The 26664-nt window shown below is 38.3% G+C and overlaps 1 protein-coding gene across 2 annotated transcripts in view; it reads right to left on the bottom strand.

Moving 5' to 3' along the window:
- The window catches only part of OTOGL (otogelin like), a gene marked incomplete at both ends in the record, with an annotated part of 132302 nt that overhangs the window by 65498 nt on the left and 40140 nt on the right, over positions 1-26664 (bottom strand). For both annotated transcript variants that reach the window (XM_080935537.1, XM_080935538.1), the window contains 7 exons: positions 11716-11854; positions 12797-12904; positions 15513-15675; positions 17425-17477; positions 20330-20404; positions 20922-21087; positions 24393-24602. In XM_080935537.1, coding sequence (XP_080791663.1) covers positions 11716-11854; positions 12797-12904; positions 15513-15675; positions 17425-17477; positions 20330-20404; positions 20922-21087; positions 24393-24602 — 914 coding nt within the window. The remainder of the gene's footprint in view (positions 1-11715; positions 11855-12796; positions 12905-15512; positions 15676-17424; positions 17478-20329; positions 20405-20921; positions 21088-24392; positions 24603-26664) is intronic.

Genomic DNA, 26664 nt, shown 5'->3' with positions numbered 1-26664 from the left:
AGAGACAGTTGTTGATTGATTTCCTTCCATGTCAGCCTTGTATAGTATCATAAGGTTTTACTACAAAAAAAGCCAATTTTCAAAGATCCTATTACCACAGAGTTGACAGCTGAGTGGCCCTAGAGCCAACTGTCCCTTCCATCATTGCTTACTATGGAAACCTACCACAAGTGTCACTGGAGTGGCCTCCAGGATATCACTAGCTACAGAGAAAAGCTTAAAGTTGAAATCATGCATTTTGGAGGACATAAAAATCTGAGCTGAGACATCCGGTAAAATGGACCACAGTATGCAGGCTTGTCGTACTTGAAGGACTATACAAGGGATGCTGGCGTCCATGCATGAGCAAGAGATATGCAGATATGTTGCACCCACAAACAATTTCTTTTCTTCTCTTTTAGTTTTGTCTTATTTAATATCTAATTTCAACTTAGTGGACCAACTTTGCTTTGCATTGTTCATTTACTTTCCTTTTGCCTCTGAACGAGTTTCCTCAAAGAATGGGTGTAGGCCTGCCTCAACCTCCAGTGCTGAAGATAGTCTTAGGTTGTCTGACTGCACTGCTAACTCCTTTTATTTTTGTCTTACCTTCAATGAAACAGCCCTCAATTCTTGCTTTCCCTTTGATGTTTCCCCTTTATTTACTTTTATCTTCTCTATTCTTCTCATGATTAATAGACTCAATGTACTTATTTCCTTTCCATCTATACGCTTAGTGATGCTTTATATCACACCATACTGCCAAGTCATAATACACAGCTGAGCAAAGTCAACCTTCACAATTACAGTACAAAACTTCCCATAATGAACACAAACTAAAGGTAATCCACGACCATGAATCCATTTCTGTAGAAAGTATGTGACGGGATTCTATTCACTGAAGAGAACAAGAGACTTCAGATCACAAGGAGAAGGTAGCAAAACTAACACAAGAAATACCCAATGCACATCAAGACTGTGTGAGGATCATAAAAACAGCTAAATTCATATATATCCCTCAGTAGTAACTCTGAATGCCTTGGTGTTATTTCTCTAATCAAAATGCATAGACTAGGATGATAGATGTTAAAACTGGACTTATCTATTTCTTGCATACAAGAACTGTATCCTCACTTGGAAAGAGAAACGCATAGCCTTAGAATGAAAGGAATGAAAACTATACCAAGCAAATACAGTTAAAATACAAGCAGGTATAGAAATACCAACATCCAACATAATAGATTCCAAATTAAAATTAGTCACATGAAATGAAAAAATCAATTATACAATTATAAATATATATTCATCAAATATTGCTATATTTAATGATATAAATTGCTTCAACAAAGGAACTATGAGTGACAAGGATACCTCACTCTCACAGATAGGTAATCCAGATGAATCACCAACATAGAAATGTCAATTTTTAGTTATGTGATAGAGCAAATAAATTTAACAAACTCCCGTAATAATCCAGCCAAACATTGCAGAAGATACATTCTTCTCACTAGCCCATGGAAATGTATTATTTAAAATATTTCTAGAAAATATTTTGACACAAAGCGTGTCTCAACAAATGTAAGGAAATTCAAAATAGTTTCTTGGATTCGACCTGACAGCTTAGTTCAAAGCTAAGCTGAAAGTGCTGAGCACCACCACCTGCAGGACATCAGGGGACCTGTATTGGCTGGTTTTGTGTCAACCTGACACAAGCTGAAGTTATCACAGAGAAAGCAGCCTCAGTTGAGAAAATTTCTCCATGAGATCCAGCTGTAAGACATTTTATCAACTAATGATCAAGAGGGGAAGGCCCAGTCCATTGTGGGTGGTGCCATCCCTGGGTTCCACTGGTAGACCTGGGTTCTATAAGAAAGCAGGCTGAGCAAGGCTGGGAAAGCAAGCCAGTAAGTGATATCCCTCCATGGCCTCTGCATCAGCTCCTGCTTCCTGACCTGCTTGAGTTCCAGTCCTGACTTCCTTTGGTGATAAATAGCAATGTGGAAGTGTAAGCTGAATAAACCCTTTCCTATTCAACTTGCTTCTTGGTCATGGTGTTTTGTGCAGGAATAAAAACCCTGACTTAGACAGAATATTTCTAAATTCCTAGAATCAAATAAAAAAACAATATCATGCATAACATCTGTTTCAGTAATTATTAAAAAATAAAAAAGTTTATCTCTTTATCAGCCCTGCGCCTCACTCTGCCCGCCCAATTCTAGTTCGGAGCCTCTGTGGCCTGGTCTGAGCCGCCACCCGGCTCTCACTCCATTCGCACAACTTCCTTCCCTGGTGGTTTTCCACCACCTGCTTTCTGCCTCTGTCCTTCAGTGTTCATTTACCCCAAAACCCAACACAAATACAACTCCACAGGCTGATAGCTTTTCATGCAGGTTTATGTATTCAATTCTTAATCCACAAACCCTCTACATAACAAGATTATCTCAAATAGAAAAAGGTACAAACTGCCCTTCTATATGAGATATTCGACCTATAAAATCCTTAATGTTCATAGCTGTTTAATGCCAATTAAGCCCACCTGGCTCTAGCTGGTCTTTGTGGAGGTTCATCTTGGACCTTCTCTTCCATCCATCTTCCTGATCTGACCTCTCCTCTCTGATCTCCCTCTCCACCTCCCTTGCCCGGCCCAGTCACTAGCTGTCCTTTATTTTACTAATTAAAATGGAAAGGTTCAGGTGAAGTCACCTCTTGAGTATGTGACTAGGCAGCCCTTCTTGGGGAAGTGGAATTAACATTAAAATACGAACAGCTTCAGGACAATCTCCAAACATCTTTCAAAAAAAAAAAAAATGTCTAGTAACAAGCCTAACAAAGGAAACCAAGAAATTCTACAATGAATTTTTAAACTACTAAACAAATTGTGGATTCTAGAAGGTTTAAAATTCCTTTGCTCAAATGTCAATAGAATTAACGTATCACAAATGGTTCAGCCACCAAAACCAATGTACAAATTCAGTATAATTCCCATCACAATTTTGTTGGTATTCTCAATAAAAAAAAAATAGAAAAATCAATACTAACTTTAGTAAGAAAGCACAAAGTATCATGGGAAGCCAATGCAATTCTAAACAAAATGAATTATGCCAGAATTGCAACAGTACTTGATTTCATGTTGCACTACAGAGTCATAGAAAGAAAAACAACATAGCATGGTACTGACATAAAACAGATATGTTGATTGCTGAACAGAGAAACAAAATTAAGTCCAGGCAACAAAAGATATCTAATTTTTAACAAAAATGTCAAAGGTATACACAGGGGAAAAGAGGCCTTTTCAATGAATTGTTCCAGGGAAAATAAATTTACACACAGAACAGTCAAACAAGAGCCTCCCTTATCACCTTGTAAAAAATGTCAAATGGATCCATGATCAAAACATAGGGCCTGAATTTCTATTATTCTGAAGCTATTAAGAAAGACCCAACAAGCAGCTGAGTCAGATGCAAATATTTACATCCAATCAATGAACAAAAGCTGCTGATCCCTGTGACTGAATTAGATAAAAGCTGGAAGAAGCTGAGAAGGAGGGTAAGCCTGTATGAAGACCAGCAGTCTCAATTTAACCTGAACCCTCAAGATCTCTCAGACACTGGGCCACCAAACAGGCAGCGTGCACCAGTTGATTGGAATACATATACAGCAGAGGACTGCAGGGTCTGGGCTCAGTCAGACAAGTTGCACCTAACCCTCAAGAGACTGAAGTTCCTAGGGAATGGAGAGGTCTGGGGCAGGGACATTCTTGTGGAGATAGCAGGGGAGGCAGAATTGAATGTGGAACAGTCAGAGGATGGACCAGGAGGAGAAGAAAATCTGGACTCTTGAAAAAAAAAAGATTAAATAAAATTTAAATAGAAAAAGAAAAAAGACTCTAAAACAGTGGTTCTCAACCTGGAGGTCAAATGACCTTTTAACAAAGGTTGTCTAAGACCATCTGCACATCAGATACTTGCATTGTGATTCATAACAGTAGCAAAATCACAGCTATGGAATAGCAAAAATTAATTTTGTAGTTGGGCTCATGACAACACGAGAAACTGTATTAAAGAGTTACAGAATTAGAAAGATTGAGAAACACTGCTTTAAGATACAAGCAGAAAAAAAAAGGAACTTTTGAAAAGGATTCCAACGGTTCAAGGAATAATGCCAAGAACTGAAAATAATTACACTGCACATAATTTAAAAGGTTCTTCACAGAAAAAAAAAATCAAAGTAAAGAGAGATATGATAGAATTATGGGAGCATATAGAAAAAACAAAAATTAAATCATTAATAAAAGCACATTATGTGGTCAATAAATGAAATTAAAAGAGAACTTTTAAAAGATAAAATGCAAAATATTCAACATCAGATAAAATGGAAAAATATTCAACATCAGAAAAATGTAAACTGAAATTGTGTTACAATTCCCTTTCATCCCAGTCAGAGTAGCTTTCATCCAGAAAGTATATGACAAAGATAATAATGAGAGAGAGGATAAATGAGAATCTTTATAGACAGGGAAGAAGATATTAACTGGTTAAGACACCATGAAAATCATTATGAAGATTCCTCCAAAATACTAAACCAGACCTTTCATGAGACTCAACTATAACCCTGTTGAGTATCTGCCAGGATCATTGTATATATTTATGAGTAAAATTTCAATGTCCTAGACACAACGTGTAGAACGATTAGGTGAAACAATATATTCGCCAGCTCATATACTTACCACTTTTCCAGGGGAAAACTGTTTATACTATTTTGCAAATTTCCAAAGTGGTCTTTCTCTCTCTCTAAATGTCAAAAGTATTTATTCCTCACCCTTCACTAACTTTAAAGAATATTTCATCAAAAGGAGAAGGACAGAGACATCCCATGGCGTCAGCTCTAGATTGAGAAGAGAGGTACAATGACAGACATAAATCAAGATGGTCCTGGTTATATTAGGTAGGGCTGGAGCATTACCATGTAATCACAAACCATGTCAAAGCCCCATATAGACTTCCAATATGGTTTTTGAAACAGATGAGAATGTGATTTCCTCATGAAATAACATGAAAAATATTATTACAAGCATATGGATTTTCATGTAAATTCTCTATACATAGATTTTTCACATCACTAGCAATATGACCACTAAATCGATATATATCTTAGTTTGGCCAAATTATTATTGGCTTGTTAATAATTACTTCAGCAGTGCCTAGAGGAGAGGGTTTAGTGAATGGTGTTGACAGAGTAATTAATGTGTAGGTGTGGTTCATTTTCCTTGATAAGTGCAGGGAGCTCTTGGCTTCTTTCTGAACAATCCTTTTCCAAAGCATTGCCTAAACTTTTAAAAGCACCATAATAAGGACCATTAAGATGATTATAGCATTGTTCTACTAAAAAAAATTAATGCCATACTTTTGTGTTCTTGCGAATGGTTTTTAAAGCAGAAAAAAATAGCTAATAATGCAGGGTTTTGTTTGTTCTTCCTCTTAGGAAGAGTTGTTTAGATTAAAAGATAAAAGAAGTAGGCTGCAAGGCTTTTATTACAATTACATCTCTGTTATTACTAATCAAAGTACCTCAATGTTAGCTCTGTTATTTTATACTGAATCAGAAATGTCAAGAAATTTTCTATATTATATGTTCTGTCTTCTAACACCCTGCTATGTTGACAAAAACTTGAGACAATAGCAATGCTGAGAGTTGTGCGTCTATAATTCCTATTCCTGATCTACTTCAAGTTAATATTAGGTTTAGAAATAATGTGACAGTTACTAGGCAACACAATAACAGTTACAAAGCTGGATGGAAAAGGTCAGTATTAAAGCTCTTTATTCTCTCCATGCTAAAAGCGATGATAAACAATAGACCTTCTAATGATTCCAACACTTGACCTGTCAGCACCTTTCAAAGTAGAACAGTATTTTGCTCGACAGGGTAGTGTCAGCATCTGTCACATATAAGTCTCAACCCCCTTTTAAGATAACCATTCTCTACCAAGTCCCTGCTGGTAGAGACCTACGAATCAACAAATAAACAAAACAGGGTTGTGTCTGCGAGGTGTTATCGGATCACATCAATGTGGAACTTTATGGAAGCAACATGAAAAGACAGAACCTGTAAGAGCCAGAGTATTAAGACAACTAGAGAAGAGAGCACAAAAGTAGGCCAGGTGATCAGAAACAAAGAACTAGAAATCAGTAGTTACTAGAAGACAATAAAAGAAAATAGGGTGGAAACTACAAAGAATTAGAGGAGATTTCTCCAGTGGATAGAGTACTTGCTGCATAAGGAGAATGAACTAAGTTGGATCACTAAATCCCTGCTTTTAAAAAAAAAAAAAATCCTGACCCAGTGACAAGCATTTACATTGTCAGTTCTTAGGAGACAGAGAAATACATTCCCAGAACTCAGTGGCTATTTAGGATAGCCATTTTTTTATAGCTCAGGCTCAATAAAAGACATTGTCTCAAATGTACAGTGGGGAAATATTTAGGTAGATACCTCTGGCCTCTGTGGCCTCGGGCCACAACCCTCCCACACACATATATATACATACACACAACACAGAGACACACTTCACCATTCACCAGAACGTACAGTCTGTTTATGTACATGTGTGTGAAATCTTAAAGAAGGTTTAGAAATTTCAGAAAGCTCTCGGGGGTTGTAGCAGCATCCTTTGAAGGATGAGCTAAGGAGAACATTGAAAACAAGCTACGGGAAGAAACCCATCAGTGACTGTTGCCTGTTGTAGGTTTATGGAATGAGAGCTTGACTCTGAAACCTGGAAAATAGAATGTATACCTCCTGGTTTTATTAAAAACAAACAACCAATGGTCTCCTATCAAATAGCTTTTTATTGGCCAGATGTAACTCCCATCTCAGAGGCCTACTGCTGAATGAACTCACCTTTGCTAATTCTTTCTGAACACTGGCTGGCTCAACTCAGCTGTTCTGGCTCAAACTCCTCTCCAGCTGACTGATTCAATCTGGCTTCTCTCAGTTTTGTCACTGATTTGTTCTGCTTGGCCTCAAAGTAACTCTGGAACTCTGTTCTAATCCTCTGGCTCCTTCTTATTATCTGATTTCGTCTGTCTCTGCTGACCTGCACTGGACGGCAGGAACTCACAAATGAACTCAACTCCACTGCACTGCACTCAGTGCACTGACTTCCAACTAACTCAACTCCCAACTTACTGACAAACTGTGCTCTCCTCTCTCCCCCCTCCCCTTCCCCTCTCCCTCTTTCCCTCAGCCTTTCTTTCTCCTTCTCTCCCTCCCCCTCTCCACTTCCCCTCCCTCTCCTTTTCTCCTCCTGATCCCCTTCTCCCCCTCTACCTTCCCTCTGTCCTTTTCCCCCTTCTCCTCCCCCTTTCCTCTCTCTCATTGCTGCTGCTCTCCAATAGCTTTTCTCCTGAGAGTTGGGCATATCTTATCTCTGACTCATTCTGTCAAATTTTTCTCTGACTATTCACTTTGCCCCTCAATTAGATATCATTTTTCGGAATTAAAGACATGCAATAAAAGCATGTTTTCATTCTAGCCAGATCACAGAGACCTAGAAGGTATTTGGATGTGATCAGAGCAGTCACATTGCTGGATTAAAAACCCTCTACAGTCTTCTTTGTGGAGTTGTCAGCACAGGTCAGAATGCTGGAAGTTTTTAACATTGTGAATTTTTTTTCCTCTTAAACCATATCTGGCTTTGCAAAATACAGTTATGACCTTTTCTCTAAATCCTCTTAAGACACCAAAATAATGTGCTATGTAATGCAGTGGTAAAAAGCAAACTGAAAATAAATAAAGGGGAAGAGTATCTTAATTGTTGAATTCTAACAAGTTCTAATATAACTCAAAAAAGTTATAGCAAATGCTATATCTGGAACATGGTTGTATTAAGAAAACATGCAATCTAGTGATAAGCAAAAACAACCCAAACTAGACACTGTGCCTTTAAAATAACACTACGTGTTAATGCTTTAAAGTTCATGTGTGAAATAAAAGTGAATACTTGATTACTGTGCACTCCTTAGGACCCAGTGAAACTCAAGATAAGTTTGTCCACCTGAAAATCCCGGGCTTGCAATCAAACACAAAGATGATGGAGAGCTGGCTGACAGAAGAAGGTGAAATTTGCTCTTCAGAGATGTCATTGGCTCTAGACCCTCCAGTCAGACCAATGCCAGATGCCATTTCCCCTCCCAAAGGAAGCACTGATAGGTCCAGAAAAAAAGAAGCTACCATGGGAAGTTTGGGCAGGTGGTATGAGCTAAGCAAATGGTACAATCAAAAAGGTGAAACTGGTAAGAATTCAAGCAATGAGGATTTTGGCAATAATCATATTTCAAGAGTATGAAAATTAGCTTACACTGGCTAATCACTGATTTTTCTTTGCCACACCATTTTATGTTTTATGACCAAATGTTCACTACAAATGCTCAGCACAGTGGCTCTGTTTCTTTGTAGTACCAATAAGAAAACTGCCCATAATCATTCAGCATTTTCCTGACCACAACAAACACTCTACTTGAAAGTTTTTTTCTGCAGAGTCACCTGCTTAAAAATGTTGTGACTGTCCTCATCAGAGCCATTCCTTCCTGTAGTAGATGGCAGTTAACACAGACACCTTCAACTGGTCAATGTGCACAGAATGAAAGACTGGGGTACTCAGTCCTAATTGTGTGATACATATCACACCCCTTCTCCGAGGTTCAGAGATCTTAGGGGACCAACCAAAACAACTGTAAAGGCCAGAGGTTGTGGGAAACAACAACAAAGCAACATTTTCCAGACGTGTTGCTTTCTTAGCAGACAGGGATTCAGCTCCCAGAACCTACACAGTGGCTCACAGCCACCCATAGGGCATCTGCCACACTCCTCTGGCCTCCGTGAACACCACACATACACACAATGCACATGCATACATGCAGGCAAAACATTCAGATCCATAAAATAAATCTTTAATAATATGCTAATTAAAATTGTTCTAAAAAGGCAAACATGAAAATGTAGTGGCTGATGCTGTTTTCTAATGCAAAGAGTAATAAAGATGTTTTTCTACCTAGGTAGAAAACATTAATGGATAGTTACTAAGTACAAGTACGTCAAATGCCCATAGTTTCCCAAATAAATTGAGCAGGGGAAAAGGAGAAACAGAAACATAATCATTCCCTTAAAACTTTATAACTTCTCAAATAAATCAGCCTTGGTAGAGAGATATATAGTAAATATGTCTTTATTAGGATAGTTTATAATTAATAAGTAGACATAATTTAAATGAATTAATGCATGAGAAAGAGCCCTTGTCACACAAATTTTGGCATAGACAGTGAAATACGAGTTAGACTATAAATGCTCTGGTTAGGGAGTTGTAAATTATTTTTATATTTAAAAGGAAAATACCATTTGGGAGAACTTGTCATTTGAAATGGCATCACAGAAATATCTTAAAACAAAAATAACATATTCTGTGAAACAGGACATGCTTGATACAATGCTATCCAAAAATTTCCCTCTTCTCCTTATAAATTAAAGTATTCAGAAGAAAAGAATTTCAAAAAATAATGAATATACAGATATTCCATTATGTTTTCTTGTACAAATACTTCCACCCTTCCTAGTGGGGGTGTGGTTCAGACATAGAGCATCATTACCACCTGGTATCTGAAACCCAAGGCTCCACTGCAACCTATGGAAACAGAATCCACACTTTAGCAGCATCCCCAGATGATGTGCATCATGGATACTAAAGTCTAAAAGTGTTGATAGTAATCATCTCAGTGCAGGCAGTTATCTGAGTTTTCTAGAAATGCTATGTAGTACAAGTAAAAGCAATTCATTTAACTGCTCTTCCTCTACCAAGTAGTGAGACTTTAAAAAAAAAAAGTCAAACCAATGATTTTTAACTTTATAATTTAGTCATAATTATGCTGTCTCTAAGAGAAGCCCAAAAGAAATATAATTCATTGCACAGAAGAATAGTGGCATACAATCTAATTGCACAGGTATAAAATAATCAGAGTAAAATTAGCAACCTGTTATTTCATGGTGACTATTAAAACAACAGGACATAAGAACAAGACAGATCAGTACGAGTCAGAAAAGGCAAGTTATAGGACATATGTGGGTCACTGTGCCTTTTCATGTGCTCTAATCAAACAACACACATACCAAAAAACAAAACAGAATTTCCACCGTCTGACATGTTATTGGTTGGGCCACTGAAAGAGATAGTTCAACATAATAAAGGCTATTTTGACAAACTCATAGCTAACATCATCAAAAATAGAGAAAATTTAAAGCAATCTCCCCCCAACAAAAAAAAAAAAAAAAAAAAAAAAAAAAAAAAAAAAACCCAGGAGCCAACAGTGCTGTATACTGCCCCCACTCACTTTAAGACATTTTCTGGAGCAATAAAACAAGAGTAGAGAAGTGAAGGCTACAAGTAAAAAAGAATTCAAATATTTCCTCATTTCCAGATGATATGACATGACAGGTTATATGATACATGATATATGATTGATATATGATATATGATAATAATGTATTCTATATAATAATAATATATGATATATGACATATGATATATGATGTATAAAATATAATACATAATATATAATATATGATATATAATATATAATGTGCTGTGTGACAGTGGCTTCTGTAAATGACAGAAAAGCTGCACACATGAACTCTCAAAGATGCTGTCATCTAAAGCCTAATGACAAGACTAGTTGTAATGCACGGCACATGTATGAAATTTAAGTTATAAAAAATAATTTAAAATATAAAAAATACTTGAAAATGCCATAATTATGTGCCACCAAATTTATTGCTATTTTTCTATAAGAAACTTAAAATTATTCATAAATGTCAGCCCCCTCTACAAGTGGTAACTCAATGATGCTTACTACGATACTTGTGAAAGGAGTCCTCGTAGAGAACTTTATTTCTTTAATATGTAAAGAAAAGCTTCATTAGAGTTCATTGATTTTTAACTTTTGGAGACCTGTTTAAATGGACTTTATACTCTACTTTCTTGAGACAGGCTTATAAAACAGAATCACAGGTAAGCATAATGTGACGTAAAACCTATATACAAAAAAATAGACTAATCACCTGTTTAATTATTGGGGTGTGGTGGTGTTCATTTTATTTTTCTTGTTTGACTGCATTGGAAGAATTACAATTTTTTTCATTTAAAAAATAATTCTGGAATCAGTGGTGTATAAACTATGCATATGGGTTATCTACATATTTTATACATACGAGATATTTTAAGATTTTCTAACATGTACAAATCTAAGAATTCTCTAAAGGATACCACCAAATTAGCAAGATAGTATCTAGAAGCAAAAAGAATCTCTCTTGATTTTTAATTCATAAAAATAAAATATATGGCTTACTGTGTTGTATGTATACTTTATACCAAAGTAACAATAATTAGAATAATTTTTATTTAATGAGAAATTATTATGTAGTCAAGCTCCTTCTACCATTGGAGCTAGGTATAATCATTACTTTTATTTTAAAGACAAGGCAAATGGTATGAGGCTAAAGAATTAGTCTATTGCTTAGCAATAAGAGAGCTTAAGATGAGTTTAAAGCCAAAGAAATAAGTTCAAAATAACGATGGTATTCATAAGTTTTATTAATGGAATATATTAATATGGTATGCCATCAACAACATATTCTTCACATAATATTTATACAAGATCAAAAAAAAAGCAAGTAATTAAGACCAACCTTTATCAAAAACACCTGGCAGTCACTGATATAGTCATATTCCAATCCATCAAAGGAATGATAATGCCGGTCCCCATATACTGTGCACACCGCAGGACATGGATAATATGTGCAATTGAACATCCCCCGCCGACAAACACTATTGAAAAAATAGCAAGTGTTATCTTATGGAGCAATTAGGTTCTGATTAGAATTTTATTTTTATTTTATTATATATAGGTATTTTGGCTGTGTGGATTTCTGTGTATTGTGTGTGTATATAACACCGTGGCAGCCAAAAAGGAGGGCTGGATCCCCTGAGACTGGAAATAAAACCAGGGTCCTCTGAAAGAGCATCCAGTGGTCCTGACGGGCATCACTACAACACCAGCATTTTCTAGTAGCCTAACTGTGTTCTCAGAAGCAGTCTTAGTCAACGATCCTTATGCCTACGGCCAGCTCGTTCTCTTAGATTTTTGGTTATGAGCTGAGCCTTTAACAGTTGATCCATCTCTCCAGGCCCCTGGTTCATTCTCAGAATGCCTATTACACTGACAAATTTGTCAGGTATTTACATTTAAAGCACCAGACACCAAAATTAAATATGGGATACAGAAAAAATAGATTGCAGAATGAAGTCACAAAGAGCACAATCCACACCCTCCCCACTTTTAGATAGTTTAAGCTATGTGGATGCTATCATCAAAATTTTAGAACACGTGTGCATAGTTTAAGGAAACTTTACCAAAACATAACTATTTTTTGTGGTGCTCTGATAACTGACTTCCAAACAGTCAAATGTTTATTGAATAAGCCTCTCCCTTTAGAAAACTTTGCATTTTCTAAGTTTGCAGTATTTCTCCTATTAGGTTGCCAAGTTATCCCATTTCACACGTCTCTCCTAGGTCAACAAAGATATATTTTAAATGCCATTGTCCCCTTGTAGAAAGTAGCTATTTAAGAGCCTGCAGCTCCAATGTGCAAACTTTAATCTGATTCACTTTTGCTAGTCACACATGTCAAGTCGTGGCAGTAAAAAAAATTGAAATTGATACAATTGCTGGGGGGGGGGGACTCCTGTGGAATAAATGTCTGTTGTTACCAGGTGTAACATGGCGTAGAGATGACTTCCCCTGAGACATACTCCCAGTCTTTCCAAATGCAGGGACAGCTTTCAGGAACGTAGCATTTTCCTTTGTGTTCTGCCATCCTTCCAAATGAAAAAGAAACGTGATTATAAAGTGCCAGATGGACTTGCGGTCTATCATCTTATCCTACTCAACACTATCTTTCGCACTGAAGAATGAATCAGGTTTCCCCCTTCTAAATGCCAAGTGCAGGATCAGATATTACTTAACCTTTCCTTATATGGCACCATATACAGAAAACAAGAGTCCATTTCTAATACAGAAACAGAAAGAGCACACCTGAATGGAAAGTAGGTGTCCTGCCCACCACTGTTTGCTACACAGAGTCTGACCGTCCCTGGTGAAATAGTAAATGATGAAACCACTGACGTTTTCTGCTAAAGAAACAAGCTTGTTTCTCGGTGCTAAGATATAAACTGACTTAGGTGTGTTTAAATGAAAATAGACCGAGTAGTTTCCATTCCTTTTTTTATTATTATTAATGTGTGGTTTTGAATACTAGTTGGTAACTGATGGGTTTTCATACCTAATCTAAAGCTGGGAGAAGAAGGAAGATACGGTCTTCTTGCATCTATTTTGTAGGCTAGGAAGGAGCATGTAACCAACAGTAACTGGGCACCTACAACGTAACTGGTGAACTGTGATGTACTCAGCTTTCCATAAAACAAATACTGCTATACTCATTTAAAAAAAAAAAAATTGAAACTTGCCCAAGGCTATTGAATAAGAAGTACCAATATTCAAAAGCATTTATATTGGCTTTTCCTCTACTTTGCTTTATCCAGTGTAGTGGCTCCTAAACCAGATCTGTGTAGGCTTTCTATAGACTCTGGCCCTGTAAGGATCTATGGGAAATGCATGATGTGCTGAGGTATTGTCTCCACATGAGCCAGGAAAGGTCACAAGGAAGAGGGTCAAGGGTTATAGATAGTAAACAGCTGCAAGCCCTCTATCTGAAGTAAATTTACAAGCAAAGATGTCATTGGCCTTGTACAGCCACAATAAAAAAAAAAAAAAAAAAGCTTAGCAACCTTGCTGGGTTTTAATTATTTAACCACAACAAATATTTTCTTGCCCTTGTCCTTTTGACAAATTGTTTTCCTTCTTCATTTATTCTATGGCCTGATTTCCACCAACCTTTTTTTCCTCGTGTGTGTGGGCACTCTTGTTTACTGTGACCTTCTTTCTCTCCCTCGTATGCCCTTCTCTTCTAAGCAGATTGACACCATTCCACGATACTTGGCTCTTTGGAGCCGTTTAGACAAAGGTGATTCTCCTGGGAGATAAACCACAAGACCTCCCTCCTATGCCCTTGACTTTTATGAGTTGATCCTGGGAATATCTTTGTGGGACTTGTTCATTGAGGAAGAATGAGCGACCTGTTTACCTGAGATGGCCTTCTCTCTGTCTCTTTCTCTGTCTTGCTCTGTCTCTCAGTCTCTCTGTCTGTATCTGTGTCTCTCTGTCTCTGTCTCTCTGTCTGTGTCTCTGTCTCTCTGTTTTTCTCTCTCTGACTGTCTCTCTGTCTCTCTCTCTCATCATTAGACAACTAGGAGGAGGGAAAACTGTATATACGTGTGAAGCTAAGGTCTCCAGATTCTTTGTCCAGGTATATCCTATTTCTACAACTGAATGAAACATATAGAGTAGACAGCCTGCAATTAAGTTGTGAATCATAGATATTGAATACACTCTATAATACACACACACACACACACACACACACACACACACACACACACAATTATTAGTCTTATGATATCTTATACATCTTACAATGCCTACCTAGTGGGAATTGAGAAGAATATGTGGGGGGAAAATCCTACAGCTAACAGTGGCAAAACTGGAATTTGGGCTCTGGTGTGAATGAAACCAGAATTCTCACTAAGAGTACCCCCCAGGTTAGCCTCAATGCAGTGAACCTATAACATTTATAATTAAAGAAGTTTGTTTCACTGTAACAAAGTAATGTCAATGACAACCGTTGCAGCAATGAAATATATATCGATATAATATATAGTGATAAACACATATATAAAGTTATATAATCATTAAAACATAAATAAAATTGCATATATGCATATATACACACATATACATACACACACACACGCACATACACACACACAAATATGGTTTTGAAAAAAGTCCCAACCTTACCTTAAAATGTTTTCCTTCTTCAGCATGGTGCATATGACACTAGTTATATTGCACAATGTCAAATTAGTCTAGCAAAATAGTTACAACAATCTACCAACTCAAAGCTAACTAACCACTGTTCACAACAAAGATTTTGGCTACTCTTTGTAAAGAGTATTTTTAAATTATTTTAAGTGTGTGTTTGTGTTGTGTGTGTGTGTGTGTGTGTGTATGTGTGTGTGTATGTGGTGTGTGTGTGTATGAGTGTGTGTGTATATGAGTGTGTGTGTGTGCATACATGGGCCTACGTGTATTATAATATGGATATGGAGGTGAGAGGACAACTTAATGGAGCCGGCTACCTCCTTCCACCTTTCTGTAGGTTCAAGAGATCCAGTTCAGGCCATTAGGCTGACAGGCAAGCTCTATTAACCAGTTAGCCTTCTCTAGGTGGCCCCAAGAATGTTTCAAAGAGACTTTAATTTTCCTTTAAACGGTGAATGGTTGTACTATCGAGAAAGGGGAACTCACCCTGCAGCACAAACGCAACCACTGATGCAGGGCGAGGATGGAGCACAGGTGAAGTTCATGGCCAGGTTTGCACACGTGGTCTCACAATTTATACCACCAGCTGGTAAGTCGGGGTCAGGAAACCTGCAGTCAAAATATTCCTTCCCTTCTGGGCAGGCGTGTACTTCAGATACAAGCATGGAAAATATGGCTTTAACTTTGTATTTGGGCCAAAGTCTTCTCCACAAATCATCCGAACAAAACCCATTGACCAGATCCTCGCTATAGAGAAAGAGCTCTCGTTCTGTAATCCTTGAGTTTTTTAGCTTATCCGCATGACCCAGCCAGAGTCTGTTCCATTTCAAAACTCCCAAAAGCGGTTTCAAACCTGAAAACCTTTACTGCCTTCTCCTGCAATTCATTAAAATAACTACCAATATACTTTTCTTGGAGTTAACAAGGAAAAAAAATGTAACGTTGATTAATTCAAACACCAATTTTTAAGGACTAAAGACTACAATACATATTTAAACATTTATACAGCCATAATAAATACTTGTTACTTCTTGATCTTGTCTTGCCTTTGGGTCTTTATTTTCATCTATCTTTAGTGCACTGTATAGAGAGTACAGAGGCCCCGTTACAAGGCATGACGGGGGTGTGGGGAGTACTTGTTTCCCAGAAGGCTTTGCGGCTGTGAGGACCCAAATAAGACACTTGTGTGGGACCACAGGAATCGATTTGTGAGGACTCCACTGAGAAAGGCTACCTAGTAACCCCCGCTCTAGCTGTGAGCTACCCCAAACTGAAAGGGGCATAGGAAAGATTTCCAGTAGCTATTGTGTTATCTTTGAGGCCTGTAGTGAAGCCTCACAGTGACCTAAGTCCTGACAAAGTAAATCTAGAATGTGTAATTCAAAGGGCATTTTAATATTCTTGTTTTGTGTTGTAAGCGACGGGGTCTCACTATTGAGTCCAGGTTGGCCTGTGATTCCTTCCTCCAGTTTGGCCTCTTTAACAAGTATAAACACATACCACTATGTTTGACTCAAAGGTGATGTATAACAATGTACATCCAAATAAGTAACAACCATAATTTAACAGAATGGAAACCCAGAGTTATCATCTGTCCATAATCTGACAAAAATACAGATTTATATGGACCTCTAATTTGTAGATCTCCAGAATACATATTCCAGTGGAAAGTTACAGTCTAAGAGAAATAGTAATGGATATGTTTTATAAACTCTTTGTTTTTATTTTCCACTTTGCAACAGTCTTACATAAGCCAGGCTTGCTTCTAACTGTGCACAGCTGACTCTGACCTTGAATCCTGAACTGCCTTGCCCCAGTTCCTCGGTGCTGGATTACAGAACTGGGCTACCAAACTCCTGTTCTCTGCCATGTTCCATTTGTTACACGTCATCCTAAAACCTTGCCTACCAGACACATCCCAGAACCTAGAAAGCACCAACATTTCCTTGACCGTTGGTAGGTATTCAGAATCCCTGAAATGGCTTCCCATTCAAAATCGGAAACTAAGTCTTAACAAGATTGCTTGTTCACTGCGTGATTACCAGCTGAAAAGTGTTGGTCTAGGATAGAGTTTTCTGCTTTCTGATCCAGGACTATGTTACAACCACTATCTGGGTTATAATCCAACCCCTTTATGTGGTGCTGAGGTAGACAATATAAAGGCTTCATGCCTGGCTGTCTATGTCTCTAAGTAGCCCCATACACTTACTTCTCACTGCCCTACAAATACTGTAATTAGTGATGTGAAAAATGTCAGGAATCATTGGAATACTGTTCTGACTGCACGATACTATTATGTGCCCATGCTTAGGTAAGGGGACTTCTGAGAGTCTTCTGTCAGAGTATGAGGCAGTAATTGAGATACATGTTCCTAGGAAAACCTTTATCTGGGACTCACCAGTAGAGGGTGTTGCTGGCTCATCACATTTCACGGTCCCATTTGAACACTGGCTAAAAGTAAAGAAATAGTTAACTTATAGACCTAAATCTTGGATTTGACACAAATAAATTGTTCCCTTCAGTACAGCTCCTAGGAAGATATCTAATTTTGACATATTTTATCAAACACTTCCATGTAAGGGGCCTTGTTAGGGACAGGAGGATTTAAAGCTCCACAGTATTGCTAATACCTGACCCAAAATGCTTATATTCTAGTAACAAAGGAAAATATACAATTGATATATACAACATGACACACTCAACACAGAAATACACTTAAGATCTAAAAACAGGCATTGAAAAGGATTAAAACTCTATTCATAACTGACATTTGGGTGGACGGAAGTAATACATTCTGAGCTATTCTAAAGGATGGGTAGAGGTTAAGACTTGTATCAGTGAGGAAGATTCCAGTGCTCTATCAGAATATATAAACTCCAAGATACAAAACACTGCTCTGCTTAATCAGGTGCCAGAAGATGAGGTGGGCACACGGAGGTAAACCCAGCCCCTGCTCTGACATTAGTTTTTTTTTTCCTTGAGCTGAGCTTCCAAAGGCTTTTAACCTCAGAAATGAGACGGTCAGTCTGAACGTCAAGACAATCATCCCAGCAGCATCCCTGAAGAGGGTCTGAGTCACAGGTGCCATGCAACTGACTGTACCACGAAGAAGGAAAACATGTAGAGACACATGAACCTGGAGACTCCTTAAGAGCATGACACACTGGGAGCGCACACACCAGACCCTCGAAAACCCTGGCAACATTTCCCTTTAGCTTAGAGCAGACCATGCGCTCTAAATTTGCAAAACGAAGAAACCAACATATCAAGAGGCACATCATATGAAAATCACGCACATGCATCCCTAAGCTAAAAATGTCACTCAGAGCTGTGTTAGCCCAGACTGCCAACGTCATGAAGAAAGTGAGACAGCCAGCTCTACATATCATACTTTCTGGATTGGGGACATTTGACAGGGGTGACACTACGCTAAATAATTTTATGTTGGACACTAAGGAAGGATGGATTTGTTTTTCTACACTTAAATAGATAATTTTAAGGATATGAAATCCAAAAGAAGGCTCTTCCAGCACTCAGAAGGAGACTAATATGCCACTGTTTTTGGTTTAGTTTATTTAGTTCCAAACTCGCTTTAAGGATTGGCCCCCCAGTGATGCTGTCAGAGGTGAGACTTTAGAAGATGCAGATTAAGTCAGGAAGTGGTTTGGCCATGAAGGAACCACTTCTGAAAAGGGTGGATATGCTTATTACCTGAAGTGAATCATTATTCATATCTCAGAACTGAACTGTTTACAAGTGTGAGTTATGACAAAAAGATTTGGCTTCCTTGACTCTCTGTTGCCTGTAGACCAACACTCTGGGCCCCTGTAACTATAAGCTGAGGAAGCCTGTATAAAGTGGTCAGCCTCTGGTATTTTGTTATAGTAATGTAAACCAAAGACAACTTTTAAAAGGGGGACAAGGAAGAGAAGGTGAGTCACTGTTAACGCAGCAGACCAGGAAGGGAAGAATGGATTTCACCTACATGAAGAAAATAAAACCAAGTTAAACCAAGGGTTAGGAATTTTCAGGCTGGGTAGGTTGAACGTGAGAAAGAAGTCAGAATGAGTCTTAGAATTCTGGCTTAGGAAACTGCAGAAAGTAGTATATTCTACACACAAAAGACTCAATGGTTTCTTTGTTTTTTAATGGGGGGTGTGAAAAGGAGGGATTTAATTATGAAGGCAGTTGAGTGTGAATGATAGTTTGCTGTTGATTGAAAATGATCTATGAAGCTTGGTCTGCAGTTGAGTAAGCACTGCCAAGCCAGGTGCCTGGGCATAAATCCCAGTATTATTACCAGGTTGCTTAACTACATGTGCCTCATTCTGCTTATGTATAGGTTGGAACAAGATGGCAGGACCTCTCTTTTGCCATTATACTCATGAGTGCTTAATTGATAATCTGTACAGCATGTCCAGAACAGAGCCAGGACAGTAGAAACCATGCCTGCTGACCTGTCTCTATTATCTACACGTGGGATCCACTGTGAGCACCTGCAGTGCAACTGGAAGGAGGATCCTGGGGAAGGGGTGCCAACAAACAGGCACTATGTGGATGGGACTGCACGTTTAGCAGACAGAGAACCAAAATGAGTGCTATTCTGTGAGTGGTATTGAACAAGGCTTGATAAATGACTTCCCTATGTCTTATTGTTCAGAACTATTCAAGGACTGACATTTTTTTTTTTTTTTGAGCCATGTAGATGAGCCATAAACCTATAAGACCTCAGGATATAGTTCAAATTACTACCCTATTCTTAACATCTACTAACAAGAGCTTATTTTAAAGGACTTTTGTTTCGCCTCATGATGATTAAATTTAAAAATCTCCTCTGAAACCACCAGTACATGTCTTAGACATCCCATATTCTAATGTAACTGAGATATATATTTTTAATTGGTTATTTGATTTATTTACATTTCAAATGTTATCACCTTTCTTGGTTTCCCCTCCAGAAACCCCCTATCTCATCCTCCCTTCCCCTTCTTCTATGAGGGTGCTCCCCTATCCACCCACCCATTCCCTCCCACCTCCTCACCCTGGCTTTCCCCTATATTGAGCCTCCACAGGATCAAGGGCCTCTTCTCCCATTAATGCCAGATAAGGCCATCCTCTGCTACATATGCAGCTGGAGCCATGGGTCCCTCCATGTGTGCTCTTTGGTTGGTTGTTTAGTCCCTGGGAGCTTGGGTGGGGAGGGGTCTGGTTGGTTGATATTGTTATTCTTATGGGGTTGCAAACCCGTTCAGTTCCTTCAGTCCTTCCCCTAACTTCTGTTGGGGGTCCCCAGGCTCACCTACCATAAGCCTGAGGGTGTTGGGATGAGTTCCCCTGGCTGATAAACACTCCCCCTATAATGACACCGGCAGTGATATCTATAAGGGAAAACATGAAGTTAATAAAACAAGATATATATTTTTCCAACACAAACAGAATGACAGATGGCATTATGCTCTATAATTGGCCACTGTAGACTTCCCCCACTCTATGGGACCACACAAAGCTATGTTGGACAAATAACAGACAACTAACTAGTAGCTACAGATTTGAGGGCCCAAAATAGTTCTGGACTGTTTGTTTAATCCCAAGAATAGTCACTGAACAACCTTCGGAAAAACACATCTGCTGTATATTTTAACCCTATGTGCAAAACAAAAGTCTTCACTTCTTATGAGGGTCAAAAAGTTTCTGAGTGAGAATAGAAAATACAGTTCTACCCCTTGTATAATAAGAAATTCTAAACCTTGTTTGTTATTAGGGTGTGGAGAAATCAAGTAGGAATAAACTTCAGGGTTAACTAGTAGAGTCTTTCCTGCATAAGTTCATTTGGCCTATTAGAGAAAAGAAGATACCATACAATCTGGCCATTGTCAAGTACCCTCTGTGACTTACATGGGAACACAAAAGTTAAGTGTGTCTTCATAGAATTTGCCTTCCGGGCAGTTACATCCTTCAGCACAGTCGTCTTTGCACTGCTCAGGGGAAGAGAGAGAGGTGCAGGAACGGAGGCAGAATGAGGAACAGTGGTGGTACAGCATGCCCTTCTGACACACCACAGCTGTGGACAAACAAGTGTCACTTAAGAGCCTGTCTCGGAGGCAAACAAACATGTTAAAAACTCATACACCCAAAGAAAATATAGATTGTTAGACATACACTAGTTTACACCAGTGAACACATGACCGATTTAATAACAAAATGAAATAAATAAATAAATATATGGTAGCTAAGTAGGTAGGGAGAGAGAGAGAGAGAGAGAGAGAGAGAGAGAGAGAGAGAGAGAGAGAGATTCCTGACCTCACTAATAGCATGTATGTAGGTGAAAGTCCTATTTCTCGGATGCTGTTAACTTACACATTCTATGGCATCTTTAATTCTTGTCCCATATCTATTTGTTCTTATGAAAGATACTTTTAACCATTTGAGGAAATACCTGTGTCACATTTAAATCTTTATAGTGCATGGCTTTTATCATAGTTTGGTTTGAGGAAGGAAGGACTTATTTGGCTTTGCACATGCTCACCACAGTCCATCACAAAGAAAATTGAACTCAGGAACTCAAGCAGGACCAGAGTCAAGAGCCATGGAGTAAAGGTACTTACTGGCTTCTCTTCAGGCACATATTCAACTACACTTTCCCCCCATTAATTTATTTATTTATTCTCTTTATATCTGATTACTGCCCCCCTTCTCCTCCCAGTCCCCCCACATAGTCCCTCCCCTTATACCCCATCCACTTCTCCTCTGAGAGTGTTGAGATCCTCCTAGTGTATCCCCCACTCCAACAAATAAAGTCTCTGCAAGGCTAGGCTCATTCTCTTCCACTGAGGCCACATAAGGCAGTGAAGTTAGAGGAATGCTATCCACGACAGACTACAGCTTTTAGGGACAGCCCCTGCTACATCTGTGCATGGGGCTTAGGTTCAGCCCATGTATGCTCTTTGGCTAGTGATTCAGTTTCTGAGAACCCCCAGGTTAGTTCACTCTGTTGATCTATGAAGTTCCTATCCCCTCCAGGGCCCTAGATCCTTCCCCCAATTCTTTCATTGATTCCCCAAGCTCCATCAGTGTTAGGTTGTGAGCCTCTGCATCTGTCTCACTCACAGATACCATTTCTTAAACATCTCAAGAACACCTACTCGAGGGTGGCACAGCCCATGGTATTTTAGGACCGCTTCCATCAATCAGCAATGAAGAAAATATTCAGTTACACTCCCGGGTCAGTCTGAAGAAGGCAATTTCTCAGTTGAGATTCTCTTTTTCCCAGATGACCCTAGTTGTACCAGGTTGAGAAAAGCTAACCAGTACAGTCATCCAGTCACCATCAGACACCTAAGTAAGCATTTATTCCTCTACAAATGTGACACAATTTTATTTTATCGATATATATACATATATACATATATATATGTATATATATATATCATGTTTATACATTGTTTTTAAAACAATATCTCTTTTGATCACATGAAACTAAAAATGACATGCTACTTAAAATAATCTAAAATGTATCTGCACAATGACAGTATCAGCTGACATGCCAATGTCCATGGGAGAAATCTCATGAGCTCCTACCCCTAGATGAAGACCTATAGGTAATGAATGGCTGCTGAGAGTCAGTATTCTCCGAGACAATCGCCCCCCTATAGGTTATCTAATTCCAAGTGCTTATCCCTAGACACATACACATATGAGCAATATTAAAAGGACTCAGCAGGTTGTATTCATACACACATATGCAACGATAACAATTACAGAAGAGGTCATAACTCTGAGAGGGGGTAGGAAGATGTGGGAGGAGCTGGGGGGAACGGAAGCAGAATGGCATAGAGAAGTCATGTTTAAATTTTCCAAAGCAATATATTAAGTTAAAAATTAAATGAAAGTTTTAAAAAGAAAAGATACTGCTTTTAAAGGGTCTCGCTTTATTTAAAATAAACTAAAGTCTAAAACTCACTGAAACAAATACTTCTACCATTCTAATTCAAACATAATTAAAATGATGTTAGGTGTGTAATGTAAGTTGAAATTATTTCCAGGTGTCATAAGGAGGGGAAACGGGGACTGGAGAAATGGCTCATTTATTAAGAGCACTGACTGCTCTTCCAGAGGTCCTGAGTTCAAATCCCAGCAACCACATGGTGGCTGACAACCATCTATAAGACATCTGATGTGTTTTCTGGTGTGTCTGAAGACATGTACAATGTACTTATATATAATAAATAAATAAATAAATAAATAAATAAATAAATAAATCTGTTTTTTAAAAGAGGAGGGAAAAAGAACAACACATAATTTGAAGCAGAGGAGATGTGTTTTAATCCTAGTTGTCTTAGATCTTAGATTTCACTCATGTAGGGATGGGAAATCTTTTATATAATAAGACATTGGAAAACCCAAGTTGGAAAGATGGCTTACCATTAAAGGCTCACAAAAGAAACATCAAGAAATTAGAAGACTCGGCTTGTAGAGATGGCTCAGTCATTAAAGATTAGCTCACAGGGAAAACATGAAGGAACTGAAAGACCATTCAGCTGATTTCTCAAAGATGAGAAGCCTCCAGGGAAGGAAGGACTAGAGCAGGGGTCAGAAGACATTCTGCATAAGGGACCAAAAGGCTACTGTTTCCAGCATTGCAGGCTCTGGGCTCTGCTCTTACAGCAACTAAATAATGAATCAACAGGTTTTCAGTAAACTTACAAAAAAACAGGAAGCCCAAGGGTTATAGCTGGAAAAACAAACGTAGGACTGTCTAACACTTACAGAATCTCTCTACCTTAAATGGAACAGCAGTCACCATAACCAGGAGTGTTAGAGTCTAAGAACACGAAACAACCGGTGCCTACGGCGCATTAGACCTATTCAACCCCAGATCAGCAGTGTCACAGAGCACCCTCCTGTCTCACACTCCACAATGTTTACATAGAACATTTCCTGAATAAAAATATTTTCAATTTTTTTTCAAATTATCCTTAATGTTTCTTTTGAGATACAAAATCATACTCTAACTTAATAACAAATAACCAGTTGTTATTAATATTTTCTCTCTGTATGTGTCTCTACCTCACTCCCTCTTTCTCTTTCTCCTCCTTCCCTCCCTCTCACCTTCCCTCCTCTAGTTCCATGAGTTCAAATGGTCTCTCATATACTAAGCGAGCATATTTTAGTCAGTCCTACATTATAAGTTCTTTTTTCTGACATATCTCCTGGTATTCATTTGTTCTCAGTACATATACACTGTAAGAATGTTTAAAATAATTTATATACAATCTCGAGATCCCTCTGAAATATTAAAAGTGTCCATTATGAATATGAAGCTGTCTAAAGAGTTACCTGGTCATCTTTCTGTGACGTCATACTCACCGCAGAATGAGATCTGAGCTCTGAAATCTATGGGCACGCCGCGCTGACCACACAGGTAGGCGTAGTGGGCAAGAGCATTGCACAGACAGGAGCTTCCACACTTGCATGCATCATGGCGACACAGCTGGTAGTACAACCCTGGACTGACGTAGACATGACAGGGAGCAAAGAGCTCCTGGTGGATGACATCACAGTGCGCTGCATACCCGACTAACAGACAAAGAAGAAGCCATGAGTCTTTCCTATACCAGGCCAGAGATTTCCCTAAGAATAGGGTACCAAAACTACTCAACTATCTCCCTTTTTCTAGAAACATGTCATTTAAATAAGAGCCAGTAAGTTCAACAATCGTCTTTGAACCAAAAACAAACAAACAAAAAAAAAACAAAAGAAAAGAAAAAACAAACAAACAAAACCATCTACTGCACCTGAATCGCATGAACAATGGGCAGATTGGTAGAAGTAGTAACCACAGTGAGCCCATGCCTGGGGATCACCTCTGGAAACCTGGTGGGAGAAACTGGGGATTATCCTCCCCTGGCCTCTGTGTGTGTAACAAAAGTGGTCCCTGATAATAGATGTAATGATAAGTTTGTAGAAAACACCATTATCATGGGGAATCACTGCATTCCAATGGAATCTCACTGGTAAAAGGCAGTAAGGCAGATGCCACAGAGTCATTCAACACAATGCAGTGTCCACTGTCTGGCAAGCATGAGAAGCTCAGTTGGGTATGAGTAATAAATTCATGCATGAAAAGAAAATGGAAGAATAATGAATAGAAATTAGGGATTAGAATCCATTCTGACGTCCATGTAATTATCACTATTTTATTTAAAACAGGTTTCCACAATAGCACCTTCAAGTCAGTGCAGAGCAAATACAACCTTGCTTGGAACTGGCCAAACAGGTGTGACGAGCTCAGGGAGATAGTGTCATTCAGAGAAAGAGACAAGGTGGGGTAAGTGGTTCCATGATGTAAGTGGGCCTTGCTGGAACTGACTCCCTCAGAGATAAAAATCAGTCTTAGTACTGTCCTTGTCTTGGACCTCAGATCCTTTACGCTTTCAAGGAACAATACTGAATGGGTTTTGTTGAGAATGTCCAGCACTTTCTTTTGTACTGTTACATTCTCATTAACTCTTTAAGAATGTTATACAATGTATTTAGATTGTATTCACTGCTCCCTCAACTCCTCCTAGCTCCAAGGCATATATACCCAAGAACTCGTTTATTGCATCAAATTAGTAAGCATACTTGAAAAAAAAAAAGACTATACACTGTTGCTGGATAAATTCCTCATCCCAAACCCTGAAAAAGTAAAATAATGCACTGGCAAGGCCACTCTATTGTGCTCTAAGTATTTGTAGATTGAAACATATTTCCACTGTTATTAAATAAAGAGTAACTCAAGAAAATTCTTATGGGAAAATATCCAGAGTCATGTTGAAAGTGGTGGCTTTTGTCTATTTTTAATTTTGATGTCTCTGTGAATTTACCTGTTTGGGATTTTTAGGAAATCAGAGTTCACAGCAAAAGTAAAAAAGAAAACCTCTGAAGCATATACCACAGAAGACATAGAGTGCAGGCGGAAAGGGGTGGAAAATCCATAGTGAGTGTAATAAAATAAAGTCCAGATGGAAGAGATAGCTTATCAAGTGAACCCCACCTAAACCTTTACACAGTAACCTAATAAATAACAAAGTTACCATAATAGCAAGAAGGAGATTGACAGTGTTAGAAACAAATAAGATGAGAAACCAGGTGCAATTAGTTGAAGAAGTAAATTTGTTTTTTAAATCCTTGAATAGAGTCAAGGGGGAAATGGAAATGGATTTAAGAGTAGTAAATCATAAAAGCCAAGATGCTGGTCTACTCTTGAGAATAGAGAGAGACAGGGAGAGATAAAGACAGAAACAAAAAGAGACTGAGAGACAGAGAGAAAGAGACAGAGATGGGAATGACAACCCTCATTGGGATAAAAAGATCACTCTCTTTAAGTATTGGGTACAAGATTATCTGTTCTTTCCAGTACATTCAAAAAAGCTTAAAATAAAAACTGTATACGAGGCAGCATAGTACTCACACACAACCAGCACAAAATGTGGACACTGAATATAGATTCTCAGCCAGTGTTAGGAACATATAAAAATTAACTCTATGAAAGCAATAAACTAGGAAAGTAAAAATGATTTAAAGTAACAAAATGCCTAACTAACATTAGATTTTATCCAGAGAGACATTTTTTATTGGGAAGCAAACCAGCCTTTGA

The sequence above is a fragment of the Micromys minutus genome, assembly GCF_963924665.1.
Source record: "Micromys minutus genome assembly, chromosome: 22".
NCBI lineage: Eukaryota > Metazoa > Chordata > Mammalia > Rodentia > Muridae > Micromys > Micromys minutus.
The sequence above is the reverse complement of the archived record's forward strand: the minus strand, read 5'-3'. Positions and strand labels throughout refer to the sequence as shown.